The 14,316-nt window shown below is 45.9% G+C and overlaps 1 protein-coding gene across 6 annotated transcripts in view; it reads right to left on the reverse strand.

The window, feature by feature from the left end:
• Positions 1–5,714: 5,714 nt before the first annotated feature.
• SNX27 (sorting nexin 27) overlaps positions 5,715–14,316 on the reverse strand; it is an 83,681-nt gene continuing 75,079 nt past the window's right edge. For 5 of the 6 annotated variants that reach the window (XM_019919894.3, XM_019919892.3, XM_019919895.3 and 2 more), the window contains 4 exons: positions 11,379–11,528; positions 10,921–11,049; positions 10,478–10,537; positions 5,715–9,579 (listed from right to left, as the gene is read on the reverse strand). In XM_019919894.3, coding sequence (XP_019775453.1) covers positions 9,532–9,579; positions 10,478–10,537; positions 10,921–11,049; positions 11,379–11,528 — 387 coding nt within the window. In that variant the 3' untranslated portion in view covers positions 5,715–9,531. The remainder of the gene's footprint in view (positions 9,580–10,477; positions 10,538–10,920; positions 11,050–11,378; positions 11,529–14,316) is intronic. The other variant, XM_019919893.3, reaches the window with a different exon arrangement.

Raw genomic sequence — 14,316 nt, forward strand, 5'->3', positions numbered from 1 at the left:
ACCCCTAAAAATGTTTACAGTCTCTGCTGGCCCCTCCGTGTAAATAGCACTACCACCCGTGCGTTATCCAGCCCGGCCCAGCCCGGACGCTGCCATTTCTCTTTCTGGGGGTTTAGACAATGTTTCCCTTGGATTTTCTCTCTCTCTTGAGTTCTCCCTTTGCTTTGGGGGGTAATTGGGTATTTGGGAGGAGGGGTGTGGGGCGGGCTAAAGGGGTTTATTACATGATCATTTTCTCTAGAAAGAGGTTTTAGGGAAGAGAAATGGGGTGGGGGTGGGAGTGGTCCGGGGAGAGTGGGGAGTCCGTTTCAGACACTTCTCTATGCTTAACTTATTTATTTATTGCATTTTACTTTTAAAGAGTTGGTCTTTTCTGTCTAAATAAAGAAAAAGTTTAAAAGCATCAAATAAGTGTCTTGGGAGGTTGAAGGTAGGGGATGGATCGGGGACGGGGTGGGAGGGACGTGAGAGTGAAGTTTGGGAGAGAAAACTCTATCAGGAAGGCCCAGCCCTTGCCTTTGAGCAGTGTCCAGGCACTGATCACGGCTTCATGATCCTATTCTTCTGCCCTTCTTTTGGACTTAATTCTGGAATGCTCTGTAGAGCTGGGCACAGAGGGAAGAAAGCAGGTCAGCAGGCCTCTCTCCCGCATCCAGCCCTGTCCTTCTGAAGGCTGAGGACGTGCAGCCTCACACTCCAGACCTCCACTTCTCCCTTGTTCGTGTGAGGGAGCTGTCCCAGCACCCGGCCAGTGGGGCTACTGGGAGCTGACTATACCACCACCGTTTATGAAGCAGTTGCTCTGCACGTGATTCTGTTCTAGGCCCGTAATGTGCATTTTCTCATTTAACCTCCCAACAGCCCTATGAGGCAGGACAGAATTTTACAGACAGGGAAACGGAGGATTTGGAGGTTAGTTAACTTACCCAGTGTCACAGAGCGACTAAGGGATGGCTGCAGGAATAGAACCCAGGCCCCAAAGCCCATGAGGTGCTTGTCTCATAGCTTCAACTACCTGTTCTGTGACCTGAGGCAAAGATCCCAAGGAGTATCTAGCAGGCTGGAGCAGTGAAGGTGGACGCATTAGCCCTAAGGTCCCTGCAGTTTCTAGATTCCTCTCTGTGAATTGCTTTCAGGCTGGGCTTCACACAGGTATCGTCTTTAACTTCACAACATATGGGCCGTTTGCTTCTAGGCAGCTACCTGCTACCCCACCCTCATTACGTCCTGCTTATAAAGTTGCTCACTTTCCAGCCCAGATCTGGCCTGAGGCCAGGATGAGTAAATCCCCACAACTCACCCCTCACTCTGCCCCATACTTCTGCCTTCTCTTAAACTGCCCCAAACTAAGAAGAGTTAAAAACAGAAGTAACATGTGCAGCACTATAGGGACTATCTGTGGACATTGTTTCAGGAAAAAACGTCTCTCGGATTGGAAAGACATCAAGGATGGGACTTACTCAGAAGAAAGAGAATCCAGTCAGGATTCTGAGCCAAGTACGCAGCATCTGAAATCTCAGTTAAATAGAGATTGTGTGTGTGTGTGTGTGTGTGTGTGTGTGCGCGTATGCGCGCAGTCAGAGATGGGAAGAGGTGTGCAAGGAGGAAGGTAACAGGAGTTGGTATTAACACTATGAATTTTCCCCTGAGCTGCTCACCGTGGCTTTGCAACAGTTTCTGGTCAGGACAGAGAGCTGGAAGGTTGGGTTTAAACCAAAGGGCATCTCCCAGAGTGATTTACTGACTGGTGGGTTCTCCTGAGATGTGGGAGCTGGGGGGACTCGGAAGGCTCCTCCTTCCTGGCATCTTTCCAGATCTCAGGCAGCCCCTCAGTGTGGTAGCCCTTCACAAAAACATTGAAGACTACACTTATTGTCTGTCACTGCTCACTGCTGTCCCCTCTCCCTGCAAGGCTGCAGCCAGATTTTCTCCAGAGGAGCAGTAGATAAGTCAGGCTGAATGATGGGGATGAAGAAGACACAAAGGGTTCTTCTGGGGAGTCAAAACAACATCTGGGCAGGGATTCTCCAGGCCCTTTGACAGCAAAACATAGGAGGCCATCTGAGACGGAAAAGGAAGCTCCTAACTTGTTTCTTGTATGAACACAGACTTTTTCAGACATCATACTGGCTTCAAATGTAGTAGGAAGGGTATAAAGGAGGGATAGTTCTGCTAACTACCAAAGTTCACTAACATCTCTTCTGAGAAGAGGCCCCAGTAATAAAATGCAGAAGAAACAGAAAATGATGACAATAGGATCTCCTAACTTCAGACCAAACAAGATGAAACTCAGCACGTTTCTTCTAAAATAATCAAGTTACTGTTCAAATGTTAATGGCAGAATAAAGAGAAGGGAGAAGGAAAATAACTTCTCGAGGCAGAAGAGTGGAGCTGACAGGTTAGTAGCAGGGATTGGGAGAAGCCTTCTAGTTTTAGAAACAAAAACAGACATTTAGAAAAACATCCTCACTTAGGGGGGACTGTGGTGATGAGAATGTGGCAGGGGAAGCCCTGGATCGTTCCTTCAATGCATTCTTATCCCGTCTGTATTTTCTGAGCTTTAAAATGTATGAATGTAATGCAAAGTGTCTTGCTTCCTTAGGGTTGGACCCTTCAGTAGCTTGACACCCTCTCTGACTTTCAGCGTTGCCTTTGTCTTTTCATCCTCCTGCTGAAATTTCAAAGGCTGTCACAGCCTTGGCTGCTTGTATTTGTGATTGAAGGAATTGCCACTCATGGCCAAGCCTCATTCTCGTCTCCAAATCTGAGAACTTGAGCAGCCCTGGCTCAAGCTCCCGGCTCTTAGATTCTCCCTTCTCTGGCCCCTCTTTCGGTCTATCTCCCTGAGTAGTCAGCTCCCTCTTGCTCCCCATAAATGGGGTTGCATCTTCCCATCTGCTCAGTGAAAACGACTCCCAGCTATGTGTTTCTAACCTAACGTTTCTCCTGAACTCAGTTTCAGTAGTGCCTTTCCTCGCTCAGTCCTCCTTGCTTGTAAAGATCACCAGTGTGTATCCACCCAGGCCAAAACTCTGATCACACCCTTTCTCTCACATTTCATATCCAAACCCACTGCAAAGCCCTACTGGTTCTCTAAAATGCATTGGTGATGTACTCACGTCTGTCTCTCCATCTCCACCGCCATCAACACTGTCCAGGTCACCCTCGCCCACTGGAGGCCTGCAGTATCCTCCTTACCTGTCTCTGCATTTCCCCTCCTCCTCTCCTACAACGTGCTCTCCAGAGAAGACACCTGTCTTCTACGAATTCATTCACAGGTATTTACTCTGCCTTACCACCACTGTATCCCCACCATCCTCATCAGTGCCCAGAACATTAGAAGGTGCTCAGCAAATAATTAAGAAATAACTGCTGGACACCTGTATCTAGATTTCTCACACATGCCTGAATTATAATCGGTCCAAAGCTAAAATATTTTCTTCCCCAAGGTTCACCTAGCCGTGAAACCTTGGGAGTCTTTGACTCCTCTCACATCAACTCAGTGTTTAATGCTAAATCATAAATGATTGTACTTCCACAGTTTTTTCATACCCATTTCCCTCGTTTCAAGTTATCACTGCCTCCACTTACTAACTAATCACGGCAGTCTCCTAATTGATCCCTCTGTACGTATTCTGAAATATCAGTGTTTCTAAAGCGGAGCTGATGAAAAACAAAACTTCTCTGGTTCTTTTTTCTGGCTGTGCCGTGGCTTGTGGGATCTTAGTTCCCCAACCAGGGATTGAACCTGGGCCATCGGGAGTGACAGCGAAGAGTCCTAACCACTGGGCCGCCAGGGAATCCCCCCTCCCTTTTCTTTTTTTTTTTTTTTTTTTTTTTTTTTGCGGTACGCGGGCCTCTCACTGTTGTGGCCTCTCCCGTTGCGGAGCACAGTCTCCGGACGCGCAGGCTCAGCGGCCATGGCTCACGGGCCCAGCCGCTCCGTGGCATGTGGGATCTTCGCGGACCGGGGCACGAACTTGTGTCCCCTGCATCGGCAGGCGGACTCCCAACCACTGCGCCACCAGGGAAGCCCTCCCTTTTCTTTTTTTTAACGTAGAGCACTTCACCTGGCATTTAAGGCTCTTCGAAGGCTTATCTTCTGTTTTATTCCTACACACACCTTCAGTTCTAATCAAACAGGACTATTTGTTGTTCATCTGGCCAAGTTTGATCCCCACCACACCCATGTCTTTTCATTCCCAATTACTAGTGTCTGGCACATAATGGCTCAGTAAAGCTTGCTGAATGCCTTCTTGTTGAAATTCTGCTCATTCTAAACAGTTCACTTTCTTCATCAAGATTTCCTTCACTGGGCTTCCCTGGTGGCGCAGTGGTTGAGAGTCCGCCTGCCGATGCAGGGGACACGGGTTCGTGCCCGGGTCCGGGAAGATCCCACATGCCGCAGAGCGGCTGGGCCCGTGAGCCATGGCCGCTGAGCCTGCGCGTCCAGAGCCTGTGCTCCACAACGGGAGAGGCCACAACAGTGAGAGGCCCGCGTACCTCAAAAAAAAAAAAAAAAAGATTTCCTTCATTGCCTTCACCCAGAGATCTTTCTCCCCTCCTTTTCTAGTCCTTCCGGCACTTAACCCTTCCACAGCTAGGTCATATGGTCATTCCTCTGAGAGGCTGCAAGTTAGCACAGTGTCTCTTACTTCGCTTCTGTATCTATTGCAGTATCTAACACAATACCCTGCACACAGTAGATGTTCAATAAATGTTTGACTTTAACTTCTATAATTCTAACTCTGGAGTTCCACTTTCTACTTCTCTGTGGATTCTTCCCTTGTTAAAGAAAAAAAAATTTTTTTCCCCATTAGCACAGTAATATTTACCAGATTTCAATTATTGAATGCTGACGGCTCAGTGAGAGACCCACAGCAATGTCTCTCCCTGAACTGCCAAACCAAATGTCAAACTACACCTTGCTCTTATGGTCTCCAATCAAGGAGCAAAAGCACATGGCTAGGGATTAGAAAAACAAAACAGGAAGGTTTATAAAAAATAATTTTAAATATCTGACCTAACACAAATGCTGAGCTTTTCAGAATAGATTCAGCCCATAAACTAACACACAGACAGAGTAGGGTAGGCATCCTTAAGAGTAGTACTCAGGCTGCAACACCTGAGATTCCTCCGCAAAAGCAAAGAACATGCAAGACCACGCTTATTCTCAGGAGTGTGGGCAGAGGGGAGAATATAATCACCCAGAGGACACGGTATTGAGCTGGCATTCGTTAGGGGTAATAGGTACCATTTAGTTCAGATTCCAGAGAGAAGTTTCCTAAGTAACTTGAAAAATGAAAAAGTATATACATGTGGCTGGGGGCAGGCGGACAGTGCTAAGATCTGTCCCAAGGGCTCTGCCAGGCTCTATCTGCATAAGGCTGAGGAACAGAAGTCCTGTGAGTCTTAACGTGGAGTTTGTGCAAGCTGGCACAACCAACCCTGAGGGTTGAGGGGGAAGAAGGAATTTTCAAAGGAGGAATTTTCTGGAAATAGAACTTTGGACCAGGGGCCTCCCAGCTTCTCCTTTTCCCACCCTTCCCCATCTCCTGCTCTCAAACAACCGCCTCACTAGCTAGTTGGTCAGGAGAACTAGTCAGATGTTCCTTCCCATTTTCAGACTGATCATTCAAACTCAAATCTCAAACGTCTTTCTTCACCTCTTCCCACACAACCCGAAGGATTTGTAAGTCTAGGAAACCAAAGAATAGTTTCATCAATAAATCAATTTATTTAAAAGAATATGTTACAATTAATTACACTAAGTGACATTACCAAACAATTTTAGAGTGGTTAGCTCTAGAACAAGGAATGAAAGAAACACTGTTAGCCATTATGTGTCTGTGTATTTTCTCTTCACATTTCTTAAATCACAAATAAAAAATACAAGATACTGCAGTGAAAATACAATTAGAGTTTCTCTCAAATAAATTAAAAGTGTGCATGGTCTGGGGAAAACTGAAGCCCTGCTCACTGGCTTACAAAGGGGGATGTGATATAAAACTGGTGTCCAAGTTTAGCAGTTAGTTGGCCAGTGCCTCCACCCACATCATCCCCTCTTCGATTCTGTTCTTCCCCAGAGCCTTAAGCTTCCCACACACCCTAGATTACTGCTGAGGAGTGAGCTGACACCATCCTGTATGAGTGAGGCCTGGCATGATGTGCTCAGGTTTAGGGCAAGAGGAGGGCAGGAGGTGAAACCGGAAGATGGGGAACTGAAGATGCGCACCCACTGCCTCTGCTATCTGAGTATTTAACCACGTCACCCTCCCTCCAAAAGGAAGCTAATGTGACACAGTGACTCTGGAAGGAACCTAGCGGTATGCTGGGGTGCAAAAGACCAAATGGTTTCTACCGCTGAATCAATCCAGCCAGAGAACATGAAGCAGAGAAGGGAGGGCACAGTTGTCCCTCTAGGTCTGGAGAGTTCGGGTCACCCAGGATGCAGTCCCCTTTAAGAAAACTGCCTTCAAGAGCCAGGCCCCTAAGCTGGCAAATTCTGAAATGAAAGAGAGAGGTATCACCTCCTGTTAGAGCTGCTGCTCCAAGCATTGGGTTTGCAGATATAAGAGGGGATAACCCGAAGCTACTGGCCTGCGTAACTAAAGGATGAAACTGGATGGGCCAGGCACGGGGATGCTGAACATTTCTCTAATTCCTCCCTGAGAGCTGTCCAGGCCTAGGAGCTGCCCCGAGCACTCGCCTGTGCTGAGCTTAGACCTAGGGCAAGGGGAGGGCAGAAAAATGGAGAGTAAAATAAAAATATAAGGAGCAGAAAACCCAAAGCATGGCCCAAGGGAACCCTTTCTGCAGGGATAGGTGTCTCAGGGCCTGCATTTTCTCCTGATCCATAAAAACTCTGAGTTTTTATGGATAGAAACTCTCCGTTGGGAAGGGAGGACAACAAGAGATCAGAGAGATCCTGCTGGCTCTGCTGGGGCAAGTAGGGGGAAAGGGGAGCCTCTCTATTTCCCGGAGACAAACTGCAAAAAGAGACTGAGCAGAAGACTCCCTGGGCAGAACCCTGGACTGAGAAAGGTGGTAGGGATTCAAGAAAGGAAGTGCAGAGCAAGGGGGAAAGGGTATCACACTAACACTGCTTCGTGCAAAGAAGAGCTTGACTGGATGGAGCTGTACAGCCACAGCGACCTCTGCCTCCATTGCAGGACGCTGCTGTGGGTGGGAGAGAAGGCGGCGCTGTCCTCCAGGGCTTCCCTGCTTTCCCCTTCTCACTGTAGCTGGGGCTTTGTTAGTGGTACAGCCTCAAGCAGGGGCCAAACAGGCTAACTACCTACAGGGCCCTCACCCAATCTCCAAGCACCAAGTGAGTGCCAGGTCAGAACGACACAGGAGCAGCGTCTATGCACGCTAAAGGCATCCCCGCTACTCTCACATCACAGGTCAGCATCTGGGCTTCCCACGGACTCCCGGATTTCTTCATTCCTCTCCCACTCTGAAGGAATAGGGGCAAACTGCTATTTTTAAAGTTTGAACGAAGCTGGTGCCAAAAGCGTCTTCAGCATCTTGGAGTGGGCAATCAACATACCTTCTTTCCAGGGTCCCTTGGCTCATTATTAAATTCATTTAAGCCAGAAGAAGTTAATTCTGTGCCAAAGCCTCCAAATCAGGGATCACGCCCTGCAATTTTAAACATTCAGCTTTCTTACATTTTGCACTCTGTGATTCCACCTGGGTTTGGAGAAGGTGAGGAAAGATAGGATGTCCTATATGATCCCACACCCCCTGGGGCAAGCGCCTGCCAAGACAACAGAGTGAGAGAGAAAGCAAAGTGGCCTCACAACAATCTGCAAAAACAAGTTACAAAAACAGAAACTTCAAACCACCCCAACACTGCTCAGTGGAGTCGACTACAACCAACTATGGTTGCCTCCCAGTTAGACAAAGCAAAAGATGCCATCCTATGGAGGTTTCTGCTTAGAAGGTAGAGAAGGAAAAAAGTAAAGAAGGCTCAAAAATGTTTCAGGTGCATCGGAGCCTGACTGCATCAGAGCTCCCAATGCAGTACCTTTGGAGGCTGGGGGTTGAGAATGTTGCTCTACCCCAGTCAGCCCTGGCCCCAGATCCTGGCATGTAGCTCTCAGGTCTCAAAAGGTCTAACTGCAAGATCAGATGAGGAGCTCTTTGAGGGACAAAAAGATTTTCCTTCAGGTTCCTTTTAATTCAAAGCTGAGATCCAACCCAAATCAACCATATTACTACTGCTCCTTCCTGGGTCCTCAGCTGGCTTGGACGGGGTATGGTTTGCCCGGCATGGGCCACCGACCCTTCCAAGTTTCCCCAAGGCCTTGGGGATGCTGTCAGATCCTTCCCCAACATGGGCGTTTAAGGAAGTCACAGAGAATGTAATAGTTATGGGTGGTTATTGGTCAGCAATGGAGTAGGGAAAAGCTTATATTCATAGGGACTTTCTTCTTTCCCTCCCCCTACTTAAGTCCAATCTTTGTGCCTAAAGGTATCAGCTTTAACTCTGGTCCCGAGTACCATCCCTGCTTCAGAACGAGCGGGGAAATGGGAAATCATGACCACTAAGTGTTTCAGGTGTCTGTGGCGTCAACCTCCTGAGCCCGCCCTCCCCTTCATTCTAGGCCTGTTGAGGGAAACCATACAGGGGGCCCTCGGGAAGCAGGAAGATGTGGAATGTGGCTAAAAGCCATGAGTGGAAGAGACAGAGATGGACCAGGAAAGTTGTCTTGGAATCAAGAGAGACCACACCAAGTCTTTAGACTCTCGCTGCAGATCTGCAGCCTTGCTGCCCTTGAGAAACACACCTCTTTCTCCTCCCCAGCAGCCTCTTGGAAGATAAAGAAACTATGCTCCTTGCTCCTCAGACTCTATGGCAACCCATGATCCAGAATCTTCATTCAATACAAAAAAGGGGGGAAAAACCCAAGCAGGTTGTAAACTTTTCAAGTCCTTCATGAGGAGAGGTATTTTTCCCTGTAAATTTTTTTTTTCCTTTTTAAAGTTTGTTTCAAAATAAAGAGAGCAAGAGAGAAGTCATGAATTCTAGTGAAAGGTGTGTAAAAACACAAGCTAAAAAAGGTACTGCCATCAATATGAAATTTAAAAAGAAATATATATATGTATATACGTGCAGCTAATTTGTGTATATATAATTTTTACATACATACATATATATGCCTGAACAGTGCAAATGGATGGAGTTCATAGTTCCAGTTCTAAAAATATAGTACAAGGAGAGTCTGTTGGTATGAGGCCCAGTTGAAAAGACAAAGATACCTTTGGCGAGTCGGTTGGGCTTATTTCTTTTCCTGTCTTAACTCAGTTGACTCCTGGTGCTGACCCATCTGTTGTTCTCTACCAGCTCAATTCCAGAGATATGAAATTCAGAGGGATTATTAATAATATTTAGTTTAGGGCTTTTGAATATAATGACTTTTTTCCTTTTTCTCTTCTTTCGTGTTAATGGTTACTCTGTCTGACATGGGAGACGAAAGGGATAAGAGGATGAGGGTGAAGAGAAGGGAAGAGGGTAACGAAAGGCTAGGTGGCCACATCCCTCTGCTGTGACCTCGCCATCTGGAAAATGTTCTGAAAGGAAAAAAAGAAAAGAGTTACTGGGAAGCCTTAGGTGTCCTCATCTCCTCCCATCTAGAGACAACCCCTCACACAGAAAACGTATGACTGGATGGATGACTTGATCTGATTGGCCTCTTCACTTGATATAACTTTCCATCAAGAATCATAGCCTTTTAGAGTTGGAAGGGACCTAGGATATTAACTATCTGGTTCAGCCTTCCTGTCTCACAGATGAGGAAAGATGAGAAGACTGAGATCCAGGGAGGCTGATTTGTCCAAGATCACAGAGAGAAAAAAAGCTGGGAGAGAATCCAGATCTGATTCCCAGAGCCCAATGTTCTTTCTACTATACCAAGAATATAAATTTTCTTATTCCTGACTTTACCCTCTGAACCTTGGAAACATCTTCTCTGAGAGTAAGTAGCTAATTATTCTGAATGTTTTAAATTCTGTTCCAGCACTGGCATATACAGACAGCAGGAAAGCAGCAGCAAAAACCTTCTCATGCACACGCACTCCTGGTTAGCCTAGACAGACTCTTTCACGTCTCACCCAGTCAGAATGGCTAAAACTGAGGACAGCTGCCCTTCTGGGTCAGGAAGAACACGGAGGGCGACTGACAAAAAACAAGCAGAGGAGGGTGCATGAAGTCATGAGAGATGGAATAGCCTGTAGCCAATGGCCAATCTCTAGACGATGGAAGAAGGGCTTTTTGGCATAGTCCGTTTAGCGTCCAAGGCTAATAACCTCTCTGGAAGAATATCCTGGCTCACATGGGATAACCAGTCTCTAACTAATACTCCTAGACAGATGGAGATGAGGGCCCCAGGTATTTGGCCACAGGACTATACATTTTAAACAAACAAACAAAAAAAGATAAAAAGGTCAATTCAAGATTGTTTAGAATTACCTCTTTTCTCCACTTGAGCTCGCAGAACACCCTCTCGAAGCATTCATGCATGTAATTGAACTGAAAAAAAAAACAGAGCAACACTCACTGGCTTCTCAAGACCAGGCACCAAAGGACCATGCCTTTGAACTCCTGCCCAGAGTCACCTTCCAAACTTGCTCAGCCTAGAGAAAAACCTTAACAAGCTCCATAAAACCCAGGCCTGGCTCATCTGCTATTCTCTGGCTCCTTCTAGTGGTTAACTGTGAGTCAAGTGGGATATGAAATTGCCAATCCTACTCAGGCCTAAAGGAAAGTCAGGAAGAACCTGGGGCTCTAGGATTCAAACAGATTCAGATCTCAAAACAACAGCTCTACAGCTCTCTCCATTTACGCATTTAGCTTAAGGAGAACTTTAAGCCCAATCTACTTTCCCCGTGCATGCTTCCCCAACTACCACTCACATATGGTGTGAAGATTTTAACCCATCGAGGCTTCTTCTCTCCTCGAGCATATTCAAAACAGAAGGCCATTCCTTCTTCATCTGTATCCCATCGTTGCATCTCATCCCATTCAAATGCTATTACCTGGTTCTAAACAACCGAGAACAAGAGCATAAGTTTGAGAATGCTGGGGAGCTTAGGTAAGATGGTTCTGAACCAGACAGCAGAAAATAAATCAGTAGAGATGTCTACATCATTTCAGGGAAAAGACTGTGACAGAAGAATAAAAGTCAGTGTAAGCAGCCAGTGAAGGTGAGGAGCAGTGTAGATCCAGAGCCTATTTACCCCAGTCAAAACAGTCTTGGTATCATTTCCCCCACAAGGAGGAATTAAAACATAGCAAGTGAGTATCAAAGTATTCCCGGTGTTCCTGGACCATGCCCCCTGACTTCCCAGCTACATGCTAAATGAACTCTCACCTCCAGCTGTCCTTCTTCAGTGCAGGCATGCAGTTTAAAGTGCGTGATGCTGATGGCTGTGATAACATGCCCCTTTCTCCTGGAGTCGCAGGCACAGTGGGGGAAGATGATTTCATTGTAGCCCTCACAAGTCCTTAGCATGTTGAGGTACTAGAGAAAAAAGGAAAGAGAAACAGTGTTACTATGGAACTACACCGTCATCAGGAGCTGCTGCGATGGCACAAAAAGAACCGAGAGAAGCCTCGCAACCTGGAGACCTTGCCTCTGGTCTCACGTCCATTGCCAAGCTGGGACAGGGCTCCTAGATGATCCACTATCCTTCTAACTTCCAACTCCATACTTCCAACCCTGCTCTCTTTCTCTACTTATATATATAAATGAAGCCAGAAGAGATACCGCAACCAAGAGCCCTAGGACTAGAGGGAACTCACAATGCCATTTAGTCCAGCCCTCTATTTTCACTGTACCTAAGGGATGGAATCAAATCTATCCTTATAATTAAGGTAAGAGAGCTAATGTTTCTCATCTCTTCTCCAATCAAAAGTTAGAATGATCTCAGTGATGAGGATTAAGCTATCCCAAATCTCATATTCATAAAAAGTTTAAGCTGAAGGAAACTTTAAAAGTTAGTCATTTTACAGAAACTCAGAATAATAATGAGACTTGCTTAATGTCACAGGTAATAGTAAGTGGCACAACCAGGATTAGAAGCCAGGTTTAATTTCTAGGCCTCTGATCCTTTCTCTATTACCAACTAGTCCCATTTAGCCCCACTGCCCCTGGGTCTCCCGCATATATGTCTCCTTAAAAAGCATCTAGACCCAGAATAAGTGACATACGTGACCCTCACAGGTACAATGCGCCAAGACTGACCCAGAGAGGCCTCTGAACTCTTTGTCCCTTCTCCTCTACAGTTAAGGCTGGCCTCTCTCTTACTTAACTCACTATGTTGAGTTGAGAGGGGAGAGAGTAAAAGATAATGAATGGGAAGGAGAGAAGAGAAATAGGGAAAGATGATAAGGAAAAAAGAAGATGCAGGGACTCTGACCTGGTTTCCTCAGTGATTGCCGGGGAAACAAGCAAATAGTCTCAAGTCTGTGTGACACCCCCATCTGCATGTCACACAGGAAGAACAAGGCATAGTGGTGATGTGCGCAGAGAGTTAGAGAGAAGACAAAGGTCTAGCACCCTAGTTGATTTCACCTAGATGGGTACGGAGGTTAGAATACACTGGAGAGCTGCCTTCCGCCTCACCAAGAGAAAAGAAGAGACAGGCACAAAAAGGACCCTAGGCAACCTATGGTTCTGGTACCAAGGAATGGCACCTAAGACTGTCTCTACTGCCACCAGGGACTTTCCGGGAAGACCTAAGGGCCCAGGGGGAAAAAAAATTACACCACAGGCTCCCTTCCCTACTTTGTATTTACTTCTGCTTGGGTAAAATAATAGCAACTTTAAAGGTGAAAACTTATAAAGGGGTAGCAAGAACACAGGGACAGGGTCAATACAGAAGTGCCAAAATACTTCATTTGCATCATTTTTCTTCTCTGTCTCCCTCCATTACCCCATCCATCCCCCTTGACCATCACCCATCCTGAACCAGTGATAAACTGCTTAGGCCTTCTACTGGCACTATGAACAAAAATAAATCGCTGGCTACTATCTATACTTTGGTAAATATGACAGGCAGTGGATGATAGGAGAGAACTCTTCTGGGGTTATAACAAGCAGCAAACAGCACAGAGTAGTGATCAAGAGCCTGGGCCCAGAACGCCCCAGGCTTGAATCCTGCACCCATAACTTCCTAACTCTGTAACCTTGGGCAAGTTATTTGAACTCTAGCAAATTATTAAATCCTAGGAGCCTTTGTTTCCTCTTCCATAAAAAGGGAAATAATAGGGCTTCCCTGGTGGCGCAGTGGTTGACAGTCCGCCTGCCAATGCAGGGGACGCGAGTTCGTGCCCCGGTCCGGGAGGATCCCACGTGCTGCGGGGCGGCTGGGCCCGTGAGGCATGGCCGCTGAGCCTGCGCGTCCAGAGCCCGTGCCCCGCAATGGGAGAGGCCACAACAGTGAGAGGCCCGCGTACCGCAAAAAAAATAATAAATAAATAAAATAAATTTTTTTAAAAAAAGGGAAATAATAATAGCATCTATACCATACAGTTATTTGTGACCTTGAAAACTATTTAGCATAGTACTTAGTACATAATTAGGTATTCAATACATGACAGCTTTAAAAAAAAATTTTAAAGGCTCCATTAAGGTAAGGTGTCATTGGGGAAATTTAAGGTTTTCCCGAGATTATCAGGTCAGGTAGTATTTCTCAGTTTTAAGTGGGCAATCTCTACATTCCTCGATTTGCAGAAAACATAGAGAAGAAATATTTAAAATTTTACATACATCCAAATTTCCAAAGGAAAGTTAATTTTTGTTTTCAAACATGTTTACATAAGGGTGTAGCTATGTACTTCAAACAAAAAATTATCCTGTCTATTCTCCTTTCATATTAAATTCTGAGTAGCTAAATATGTATCCCAAATTACCTTCCTTGACTTGTATACCACTTAGATGATGGTGCACATCAGGCAAGAGAAGAGGACAGGTATGGCATGGGACATTTTATAAATGTTCAATGTTCAGCAAGATAGGTAAATACTGAAACAGGACGGTTATTAAAGCAGAGACAGTACTTAACAGAGCAAAACACTTTAGGTGAGGGATGGAGGTCCATTCTGGAGAACTCTCTGTTCTCCCAAACAACCTGCCAAGGGTCAAACCAGATCTAAAATTGAAATAAAGGCCTGAGAGGAAACTTGGAAGCCAACTCTCCCAAATTCCAAGGGTAGTGTTTCTCAAGCACCTAAAGTTGCAGACTCACTAGGGTGCTTCTGTAAAAATCTTCACAAATATTTCTAGGTCATACCCGTAGAGGTTCTGG

This window comes from Tursiops truncatus, chromosome 1 (assembly GCF_011762595.2).
Source record: "Tursiops truncatus isolate mTurTru1 chromosome 1, mTurTru1.mat.Y, whole genome shotgun sequence".
NCBI classification, from domain to species: Eukaryota; Metazoa; Chordata; class Mammalia; order Artiodactyla; family Delphinidae; genus Tursiops; species Tursiops truncatus.